Source organism: Palaemon carinicauda, chromosome 37 (assembly GCF_036898095.1).
Source record: "Palaemon carinicauda isolate YSFRI2023 chromosome 37, ASM3689809v2, whole genome shotgun sequence".
Classification (NCBI taxonomy): Eukaryota; Metazoa; Arthropoda; class Malacostraca; order Decapoda; family Palaemonidae; genus Palaemon; species Palaemon carinicauda.
Genome location: NC_090761.1, coordinates 16,304,906 through 16,317,405, shown reverse-complemented (window position 1 = coordinate 16,317,405; position 12,500 = coordinate 16,304,906). Strand labels below are relative to the sequence as shown.

General features: G+C 31.5%; 2 protein-coding genes across 2 annotated transcripts in view; one reads left to right on the top strand and one right to left on the bottom strand.

Annotated features, from left to right (window-relative positions):
• Positions 1-12,500, bottom strand: part of LOC137629464 (uncharacterized) — a 190,343-nt gene that overhangs the window by 131,180 nt on the left and 46,663 nt on the right. The window lies entirely within an intron of this gene.
• Positions 6,890-12,500, top strand: part of LOC137628996 (uncharacterized) — a 9,736-nt gene continuing 4,125 nt past the window's right edge. Inside the window, exons 1-2 of the mRNA XM_068360250.1 lie at positions 6,890-7,015; positions 10,869-11,055. Of these exons, the coding sequence (XP_068216351.1) occupies positions 6,892-7,015; positions 10,869-11,055 (311 nt within the window). The 5' untranslated portion in view covers positions 6,890-6,891. The remainder of the gene's footprint in view (positions 7,016-10,868; positions 11,056-12,500) is intronic.

Here is a 12,500-nt window from a genome sequence, read left to right as displayed (position 1 = left end):
TATATTTACACATACTGTATATATATACACACATATACTGTATATATACATACATACATATATATACATATATATATATATATATATATATATATATATATATATATATATATATACATATATATATATATACATACATATATATACATACATTTATATATACTTACATTTATATATATATATATATATATATATATATATATATATATATATATATATATATATTAGTCAGTCTCTACATTTTACCCTGCCTCTGCCATTCACGAGTGTCCTCTAAACCTTTATTTCGATACACTAAGAAAAATATAATCCTGTTATAATCTTTTCATTCGTTGGAGTAGAATGTGTATTTTCATCGATTTTATTCCATACCTATCTCGTCTCATCAAATGATTATACGTTTAACTGAGAAATGCTTTTAATTTATTCTAACTTATCTATAATGTTATATCTATTTAAAGATATATGTATTTTCTACTTTTCTAAACCAATTTATTTATTAAACTGTACTTTCCACTTTGCATGAATATTTCCTATAAACTTAAAAAGCATATTTGTATTTATAGAATACTCACGAAGGTCGGAGTTTCTTAAGCAAAATTGTATTTTCAATCAAATAAATGTAAATAGTTTCCTTGTATTTCATTTATCCCAACCGAAAGGGCAGCAAAAGGAAGAATAATATTGTGGACATAATTTACAAATGTTTAGTAAGATCCTTTACAATTACCTAGGGTACACTAAGGCACACTATTCAATCTTATTTCTCTTTTTATTTTATAATTTTTTATAGTTTATATATGACATATTTGTTTTAAAGTCGTTACAATTCTTAAAATATTTTGTTTTAATTGTTCATTACTTCTCTTGTAGTTTAATTATTTCATTATTATCTTTCCTCACGAAGCTACTTTTCCCTGTTCGAGCCCTTGGGCTTATAGAACCCTGCTTTTCCGATTAGGGTTGCAGCTTAGCTAACAACAACAACAATGATGATAACAACAAATATACAACAACAACAATAATAATAATAATAATAATAATAATAATAATAATAATAATAATAATAAAACCTTTGGACATTGTTACAGTGAGCGGAATCTTTAATAATAAAATGATCAATCGGATTACTATTTTGTAAAATAGATGAATAGTTTCAAATATTTCATTTGATTGGATGTGACCGAAGGGGCCGCACAGACAAATGTGAAACTTTAGAAAAAAAAAGACAAAAGTTTCATTTTGAAGAAAAAATAGAAATATGTTGGACATCATGATAGAAACTGGAGGCTAGAATTGAGCTAAAGTAAAAGGAAGAAATGGGATACCCAACAGATTCTTAAGCAATGCCTACAGCACGACGCGTGAGGTGCACTGACGGCACTAATCTCCATTGGGGAGAGATACAATAATACGCTTACTGAAAGCAACCATTTCTAGTCCACTGTAGGACAAGGGCCTCAGACATGTCCTTATAACAGGCCTAGGGTTTGGTAATTAGAGAGAGAGAGAGAGAGAGAGAGAGAGAGAGAGAGAGAGAGAGAGAGAGAGAGAGAGAGAGAAAAGCTGTTGTATGTATGCCACTCTCATCTTTTGAATATTCACTTTAGTCACCAATTGACACCACCTTCAAAATCACTAGGTCTCCAACTATACAAGCAAGCAGTAAAAGAATACCGTCACTTCCATTCTTCAAAAGCACTTTGAAACTTCGGCGTTTCTGGAGGGCTGCCAACTAGCCAAGCAAAGAACCCATCTAACATACCGTTATCAGTAACTATAGATCTACAACGAACTATGAAAGGCGTACATTTAAAAAACCTAAGAACGTCACACGAGGTAATAACCCGTGGTGGACGCCTTCAAAAGTTGCGTTAATATACTTTGATTATTGATTTTGAATACGATAGTTGTGGATAAAAGATAATCTCTAGGTCACTGATAAGCTATTATTTTCAATAGCTAGCCTACCGTATATATTGTATTATATCCAACTCGGTGTTAATATCTTAATATTAGGCTACAACCTGCTAATTTAATAATATACCCTTATATTTATCTTACCACACAACTAGGCCTACCGTACTTGGAAAGTTCAATCAAAGTCATGATACATTTGCTGTAATGAATGTATACTCGTTTTATTTTGCATTATAGGGTGGAAGTGAGTGGAGGAGGTTCTTAAATACTGAAAATGCCACCCAAGTAGCCATAAGCTATAATAATTTCTACACGACCTGCAGCACTCCTTACGAGTCTGTTTTACCACGACTCATTTATATCTCTTTATATCAGTCTTACGAAGGTTTCACAACCCATATAGAGCATTACAGAAAACTTATAAAATATATAACCACAAATTTGAATCTAATTCTCAAAAACTCACAGTTTTGGGGAGACGATATTGAGAATCAGTTGTTTTGGCGCCCCTTGGTACGAATCTTGTATCACTGCGCCCTGCATTTCCCAAGGACTCATCAACGAAAAGTACTATTTAGCGTAGTAAAGTAGTCCAGAAGTATTTCTCAACTTTTTACAAAATGCTGAACATTCCCGAGGTGGCATCCACCGTATTTTCAATAAGTAAACACTTAATTGTGATTTAAGAAAAATAATTTTGTATATCTTTCAAAGCAAGGTAAAAAATAAACTGCATTACCTTACTCTCGGACAAGAGTGGTTTAACTTAAACTATAGGTGTTTTACTACTCTGCCGATTACCCAGCTTTGCTTGTTTTGTTATTTGGAGGCTATGACCATGATAAGAGCCCCGACCGGAGATGCTGTCCGGTCAATCTGTTAGTATTGTTATCCAAAGGTGGGCGGTGGGGAAGATTATACATGCCTATCATCATCTCCTCCCACGCCTACTGACGCAAAGGGCTTCGGTAAGATTTCGCCAGTCGTCTCTATCATCAGCTTTTAATTTAATTCTTCTTTCATCATCTACTTCACGCTTTACAGTCCTCGGCCATGTAGGCCTGGGCCTTCCAACTCTCCTCGTGCCTTGGGGAGCCCAGCTGAACGTTTGGTAAACTAATCTCTGTGAGAGAGTGCGAAGAGCATGGCCAAACCATCTCCATCTACTCCTCATCCACATATGGCACTCGAGTAATCCCTCTTAGGCATATAGTTTCATTTATAATATTGTCTTGCCATTTAACTCCCATTATACTTCTGAGGGCTTTGCTTTCAAATCTACTAAATCTATTGGAGATTGTTTCATTATCATACCATAACTCAGGCCTATGGAGGATACATTCTCTTAACAACTGACTCGTCCATCTTTTATAGTCTTTGACAAGGTATTAAAAATCTAAATATCCAAGGAAGGAGGAGAGGCTGTTCCATCCTGTTCGTAATACTAAGTATGCAGTTAATTTTAATAGTCAGGCTTTCTCCATCATGATGATCAATACTACACAGTACTCTAGAAGTTGTGACTAAGCTGTGGAATGATCTTCCTAATAGGGTAGTTGAATCAGTAGAACTTCAAAAGTTCAAACTCGCTGCAAATCTTTTCATGTTGAACAGGTTTACATATGTCCCTTTATAGTTTAATTATCAAATATCTGTTCTAATGTTGTTAATGTTTTTCAAATATTTCATTTTATCTTTGCATTACTTCTTATATTGTTTATTTATTTCCTTATTTCCTTTCTTGACAGGGCTATTTTTTCCCTACTAGAGCCCTTGGGCTTAAAACATCTTACTTCTCCAACTAGGGTTGTAGCTTAACAAATAATAATGATAATAATAATAATAATAATAATAATAATAATAATAATAATAATAATAATAATACAGCATGTTGATTATACAGTAATTACGCGAAGCCTTAATAACTAACTAATAAAAGAATGAAAACACAGAAATAAAGGTAATTGTTTTTTGTTCGTTGGTTGAATTTAACAAGGCCACAGTGGGTCAAACGGAAACAAGACATCCCAATATGACATTCTAATCAGGTGTTGTTATCTCTCTTCCAAAACCTGTCCGATAACACGATTTTGAAAAATACTTGAGGCATTAACTAGAGTCAGTACAGATACCTGTATTGACTCTGACATAAACTATGTTTATCGAATGATTTTAGGAGACTATACTACAGTATGTCTAAAGTAGGAACTGTTTTCGTAGTTACATTACCTTTTGCTATGCAGGTATCATTATTATTAATAATAGTGACAGAAGTAGAAGTATTAATCGTAATAATAGGAATTAACCTCTGCATGTAGATAATATAATAGTAAAAGTAGTGAGGGGTGTAGACGTCAGCATTTCATGTTAATGGTTCTCAAGAATCACTATAATCTGCACTTTGGTTTTAATTAATACACAATAGTAAGAGAGAGAGAGGGAGAGAGAGAGAGAGAGAGAGAGAGAGAGAGAGAGAGAAAGCTGAAGTTGCGTTTCATAATACGCATTAATAGTATCAGAATTAGCAATAGCAATGGTAGTAGTAACAATATCACTCATGTTTTTTGAATACCAATAGTTCCATCTTCCTTATCTGTTCTCTCATCATAATATAAGCCGATGGATCTCATATCGGCCACCAAGTGAGAAAAAAATTGACCCATAAAGCATACATAAGCTTCCACGTTATCGGATCGTGAATCTGGAGCATAACAAGATCTTCTTTAGACATTGGAGCATAATGCTGTCCACGTACTAGATGGACATCGGAACACCGTGAACGAATAATGATTTGACATCAATACCCCCAAGTGGGACAAATGCGAGCATGGAATACCAAGTGGTTTTGAAATAGCTACGTTTTTCGCTTGATCTGAATGAAACTTGAAAGAAAAATTAGCGATCTGTTGAAATAAATAACTGAGGAACGTTCCAAGTACCATTGTTTCAGAATATGAATATTGACGTAGGCCTATGTTAGTTCTGTGTGGTTTTGAAATAGCTAAGTTTTTCGCTTGATCTGAATGAAACTTGAAAGAAAAAGTTAGCGAGCTGTTGAAATAAATAACTGCGAAACGCTCCATGTAAGTACCACTGTTTCAGAATATGAATATTGACATAGGCCTATGTTAGTTTTGTGTGAGGAGCCGCTGTGTGATAACCGAGAGGCGAGGTGAATGCAGCTTAACTTTATTAAACAAACATCAAGTTTATATGTAAGGACTTGCGAGCAAGAACGTCACAAAAATTCCAACATAATGAAACAGGCTTACCTAGGTTGGTCTATTACCAGTGCAGGGAAGACCGACTGATAAGATAGAAAATCATAACAGTTATAGTGTAAAAGCGTATATGAAACGCGTCCGGTACAGTTCCTTCAACGTTCCAGATTCATGAATCAGGGTTATTGGAGCACTACTCATAGAGTCCAGACACATAATCTGATATGTATTAATCAGATTCCTGAAGATGGGAGAGCTGGTCTTACTCATTCTGTCATAAAGTGTCACGAGTGGAGGTTCCGTGCTTGAGTGAATTTGAAGGGTGATTGCAATCGCCATTTTTGGGCTTCAAGGTAAAGACGAAGAAGTCTGTTGAAAATAGGTAAATATATTCAGTGAACTACAACATAAGTATGCTTGGTAGTTCGTACACACATACACACACACACACAAGCAATTACAAATTAATTTATCGCCAGTGCACAGTTACAACTTAAAATTGTATGCATTTTACATGAAATTACACTCAAACGCTTAATCATAAGACGTGTTGAAGTATTTATTTTGATTTTTTTTTTAATTTGTATACCATAGCCGTAAGTTTATAGAATTTATATCGTATGCATTCACATCAGTGTTAGAGTAATCGGTTAGGAATATTGCCTTATAAATGATAGCACCTGAGTGTGTTCGCAGTTTTGGAGAAATATTTTTTTATTCAAAAACGGAAAGTAATTGTAACGTCAAAAAGTCTTTAGAAGATGATAAGGAAAATGATATTCGTGATTCAAGTTTCTGTCTTAAAGATATCCCCTTACAATCTTACATAAAATATAGAAACACTGTGATACTTAGTTCACAAAGGTCTACTTTATGTGCACGGTATCGTACAAGCTTAGCGGTGATACAGGTGCGCATGCGTGCGTCGACATAAGGCCTTTTAATAATGGAGTTATTTCCAAATCCTGCTGGTTATTTTTATCTTATCGCAATTGTTTTGTATTTGTATTCTATTTTCATGAATCATGTGTATCATTTTGAATTCCTAAAATATCTGATATTTCTTTAATTAATTTTGAGGTTAAGTTTAAAGGTTACTCATGAATGGCAGAGGCAAGTGACAGTGACAATGGCCTAGCAAGACAATGCCCTAGAGACAAACCATATCTACACTTATATCCTATTAATCCTATCGTATTATATTCTGTTATAATGAAAACTACTGAGTTCCGTGTAATCTCATTTGCTGAATTACCGAGTAAGATACCTGCTGGGGTTGCATTTGATCACACACTTTCTCTAATATTATCTTTATTTACCAGGAAATTTAGAACTTCCCATTCCTCCTGTAACGACCAATGAACATTTCCTCCTCAGACCGCCAACGAGGAGTATTTTGAAAATTAGATAAAAAATAAAATAGTCCAAGCAATGTGTATTTCCTTTAAGCATTGAGTTCCTAATCAAAGAAGGATGATAATATTGTATTATTATTATTATTATTATTATTATTACTTGCTAAGCTACAACCCTAGTTGGAAAAGCAGGAAGCTATAAGCCCAAGGGCTCCAGCAGGGAAAAATAGCCCCGCGAGGAAAGGAAATAAGGAAATAAACTATATAGAAATAATGAACAATACAAATTAACCACTATTTCCCCAATTTGCAAGCATAATTTTCTATAATAAGGCAATTTTAATCCCGCACAGATCCTTCATCATGTTGTAGTACGTTTCTCTTCAACAGGCAATATGGATGGCACAGCCAGAGATTTCAATTCTACAAACAATGTGGATAAGCTCATTGATCTGGTCTCGGTCGGGCTGAACAAAACGGCTGACCTGAAATCTGTTGGTTTAGGCGTTCCAGATGCTGGTGAGCATTTATTACATTTATTTTAATAGTTTGAAAAACAGAATCATACATTTTTAATAAGGAAAGCAGGAAATTTTAGTTTTTTTAAGTGGTCAGAAAAAATAAATCCATACATTTTTTAATAAGTAAAGCAGTCGGTGAATTATAGTCTTTTTAAGTGGCCAGAAAAATTAATTCATACATTTTTAATAAGTAAAGCAGTGAATTATATTTTTTTAAGTGGCCACAAAAATTAATTCATACATTTTTAATAAGTAAAGCAGTGAATTATATTTTTTTAAGTGGCCACAAAAATTAATTCATACATTTTCTAATAAGTAAAGCAGTCAGTGAATTATAGTTTTTTAAGTGGGCATAAAAATTAATTGATACATTTTCTAATAAGTAAAGCAGTCAGTGAATTATAGTTTTTTAAGTGGGCATAAAAATTAATTCATACATTTTCTAATAAGTAAAGCAGTCAGTGAATTATAGTTTTTTAAGTGGGCATAAAAATTAATTCATACATTTTCTAATAAGTAAAGCAGTCAGTGAATTATAGTTTTTTAAGTGGGCATAAAAATTAATTCATACATTTTCTAATAAGTAAAGCAGTCAGTGAATTATAGTTTTTTAAGTGGGCATAAAAATTAATTCATACATTTTTAATAAGTAAAGCAGTGAATTATATTTTTTTAAGTGGCCACAAAAATTAATTCATACATTTTCTAATAAGTAAAGCAGTCAGTGAATGATAGTTTTTTAAGTGGGCATAAAAATTAATTCATACATTTTCTAATAAGTAAAGCAGTCAGTGAATGATAGTTTTTTAAGTGGGCATAAAAATTAATTCATACATTTTCTAATAAGTAAAGCAGTCAGTGAATTATAGTTTTTTAAGTGGGCATAAAAATTAATTCATACATTTTCTAATAAGTAAAGCAGTCAGTGAATTATAGTTTTTTAAGTGGGCATAAAAATTAATTGATACATTTTCTAATAAGTAAAGCAGTCAGTGAATTATAGTTTTTTAAGTGGGCATAAAAATTAATTGATACATTTTCTAATAAGTAAAGCAGTCAGTGAATTATAGTTTTTTAAGTGGGCATAAAAATTAATTCATACATTTTCTAATAAGTAAAGCAGTCAGTGAATTATAGTTTTTTAAGTGGGCATAAAAATTAATTCATACATTTTCTAATAAGTAAAGCAGTCAGTGAATTATAGTTTTTTAAGTGGGCATAAAAATTAATTCATACATTTTCTAATAAGTAAAGCAGTCAGTGAATTATAGTTTTTTAAGTGGGCATAAAAATTAATTCATACATTTTCTAATAAGTAAAGCAGTCAGTGAATTATAGTTTTTTAAGTGGGCATAAAAATTAATTCATACATTTTCTAATAAGTAAAGCAGTCAGTGAATTATAGTTTTTTAAGTGGGCATAAAAATTAATTCATACATTTTCTAATAAGTAAAGCAGTCAGTGAATTATAGTTTTTTAAGTGGGCATAAAAATTAATTCATACATTTTTAATAAGTAAAGCAGTGAATTATATTTTTTTAAGTGGCCACAAAAATTAATTCATACATTTTCTAATAAGTAAAGCAGTCAGTGAATTATAGTTTTTTAAGTGGGCATAAAAATTAATTCATACATTTTCTAATAAGTAAAGCAGTCAGTGAATGATAGTTTTTTAAGTGGGCATAAAAATTAATTCATACATTTTCTAATAAGTAAAGCAGTCAGTGAATTATAGTTTTTTAAGTGGGCATAAAAATTAATTCATACATTTTCTAATAAGTAAAGCAGTCAGTGAATTATAGTTTTTTAAGTGGGCATAAAAATTAATTGATACATTTTCTAATAAGTAAAGCAGTCAGTGAATTATAGTTTTTTAAGTGGGCATAAAAATTAATTCATACATTTTCTAATAAGTAAAGCAGTCAGTGAATTATAGTTTTTTAAGTGGGCATAAAAATTAATTCATACATTTTCTAATAAGTAAAGCAGTCAGTGAATTATAGTTTTTTAAGTGGGCATAAAAATTAATTCATACATTTTCTAATAAGTAAAGCAGTCAGTGAATTATAGTTTTTTAAGTGGGCATAAAAATTAATTCATACATTTTCTAATAAGTAAAGCAGTCAGTGAATTATAGTTTTTTAAGTGGGCATAAAAATTAATTCATACATTTTTAATAAGTAAAGCAGTGAATTATATTTTTTTAAGTGGCCACAAAAATTAATTCATACATTTTCTAATAAGTAAAGCAGTCAGTGAATTATAGTTTTTTAAGTGGGCATAAAAATTAATTCATACATTTTCTAATAAGTAAAGCAGTCAGTGAATGATAGTTTTTTAAGTGGGCATAAAAATTAATTCATACATTTTTAATAAGTAAAGCAGTGAATTATATTTTTTTAAGTGGCCACAAAAATTAATTCATACATTTTCTAATAAGTAAAGCAGTCAGTGAATTATAGTTTTTTAAGTGGGCATAAAAATTAATTCATACATTTTTAATAAGTAAAGCAGTGAATTTTAGTTTTTGTAAGTGGTCAGAAAAATTAATTCATACATTTTTTAATAAGTAAAGCAGTCAGTGAATTATAGTTTTTTAAGTACGCAGAAAAATTAATTCATACATTTTCAATAAGTAAAGCAATGAATTTTTGTTTTTTTAAGTGGTCAGAAAAATTAATTCATACATTTCTGATAAATAAGTTATTAAATTATAGCTTTTTAAGTGGCCAATTACGTTTTTTATACTTGAGGCAGTGAATTATGGCCTTTTTAAGTGGCCAGAAAATTAATTCATACATTTTGATCAATAAAGCAGTGAACTATAGTTTTTTTTTTAAGTGAACAGAAAAACTATTTCATACATTCTAATAAGTAAAGCGGTGAAATATATAGTTTTTTAAGTTGTCAGAAAAATAAATCCATACATTTCTTATAAGTATAGCCTTGATTTATAGTTTTTTTTAAGAAAAAGATTTATAGTTTTTTTCTTGGGTAGCGAAATAAAGTTTCTTTTCTTCGTGGGGGAAAAAGAATGAGGCCAGCACATTTCGTATCAAAAAAGCTAAAAATTCTTTTCATTTAGCAACGGCAAAAGCAATGAAACGCAATTTCTTAGTTGAAGAATTAGGTATTTAATCACTTTGTACGATGCAATGAATAATTGCAAGACAATCTACTATTCATTGCAACATAGTTATTAATAAAGCAAACAAAGCTGGTTGTCAGCGCACTGATTACATGGGTCAGAATTCTCAATGAACTTTGGACAGAGATCTTCCGCATAGAAAATATTCTTAAAATATACAGACATTAATCAAGTATAATCTCTCTCTCTCTCTCTCTCTCTCTCTCTCTCTCTCTCTCTCTCTCTCTCTCTCTCTCTCTCTCTCTCTCTCTCTCTCTCTCTCTCTATATATATATATATATATATATATATATATATATATGTAAGTATTATAGCCATAGAAGGACATTCTATATTCATCACGTGTTAGCTTCCGTGATTTCTAAACACGCACACACACACATTATATATATATATATATATATATATATATATATATATATATATATATATATATATATATATATTATATATTATATATATATATATATGTATGTATGTATATATATATATATATATATATATATATATATATATATATATATATATATATAAATCTATATGTAAACTGCGTCTGTATCTGTCCGCTGGGGAATTATATTTTCCACCACATTCAGTATCTGACCTAAATAAGAAGAGTATCATACATAATCAAGTCTAACTCTGCCCGCATTTAAACCAAAAACTATTAAGGCGCAATTAATGTTTGTCTTCCATATTGCAGACCTCTTCACCTGGATTGGCTACTTAGGCACAATCGTATGCTTAGCGATCACAGCCATAGTCTTCTACTTCGACTTCGTCGTACCCGCTGTGGCCTTCGCGGGCCGCAGTGTGCCATTTTCCCTGCCTTCCTTCTCGCTTGGGCGAATTGGCGAGGATCTGGGTCTGTTAGCCCGCGTTTCAGAAAGGTAAATGCAAATATTATTATTATTACTATTATTATTATTATCATTATTATTATTATCATTATTATTATTATCATTATTATTAGTAGTAGTAGTAGTAGTAGTAGTAGTAGTAGTTACTAAGCTACAACCCTAGTTGGAAAAGCAGGATGCTATAAGCCCAGGGGCCCCAACAAGGAAAATAGCCCAGCGAGGAGAGGAAAAAAGGAAAAATACTTTTTTTAAGAACAGTAACGACATTAAAATAAATGTTTCCTATGTAAACTATAAAAAACTTTAACAAAACAAGATGGAGAAAAATAAGATAGAATAGTGTGCCCGAGTGTACTCTCAAGCAAGAGAACTCTAACCCAAGAGACAGTGAAAGACCATGTTACAGAGGCTATGGCACTACCCAAGACTAGAGAACAATGGTTTGAATTTGGAGTGTCCTCCTAGAAGAGCTGCGTACCATAACTAAAGATTAAATGTGTTATTATTTACGTGTTTGTATGTTAGTGTATTGAACTATATTAGTTTATGGATTTTATTAGACTTTAGATATGGGTAGCAGTTCTTCTAGGAGGCCACTCCAAAATCAAACTATTGTTCTCTAATCTTGGTTAGAGCCATAGCCTTTGTACCGAGGTCTTCCACTGTCTTTGGGTAGAGTTTTCTCTTCTTAAGGGTACACATGGGCACACTATTCTATCTTATATCTCTTCCTTTTGTTTTTTCTCTTAGTTTTTAAAGTTTATATACAAAAGATTTATTTGAATGTTGTCAGTTCTAGAAATATTTCATTCGTTCATTGCATCTCTCGTAGTTTATTTATTTCCTTATTTCCTTTCCTCACTGGGCTATTTTTCTCTGTTGGAGCCCTAGGGCTTATAGCATCCTGCTTCTTCAACTAAGGTTGTAGATTAGCAAGTAATAATAATAATAATAATAATAATAATAATAATAATAATAATAATAATTTTAAATGAAATATATGCATAAAAGGGTTTAGGTTTATTTTAGTAGCTAATTCTGACTAAGAGTGATGAGATATGAGTTTGATTTGGTTTGGTTTGGAAAATTTGTCCTTTTACGTGTAATGACCAAAAATTGCTATGCAGTTATAGAACGTTCATTTAAAGACGCTCTTGAATATGCCTGCTGTTATGGGAGTTGAAGGGGATCCCAGGTGGATGGAATTTATGGTAAACACCATAAACACAATGGAGTAATAATGACATTTACCAATACAAGCAGATTTTACTCTTTAGCTTATATTAAATGATTTAGGAAATAGATTATAATTCATCGCATCTATTAATCTCTCTCATTACGCACTCCATAAAAGCTTATAGGGATTCGATTGTAGGTAGTATGTTGGCCAGGGCACCAGCCACCCGTTAAGATTCTATTGCTAGGCAGTACTGCATTGAATCCCTCTCTATGGTTACAGCTCATTTTTTCATACA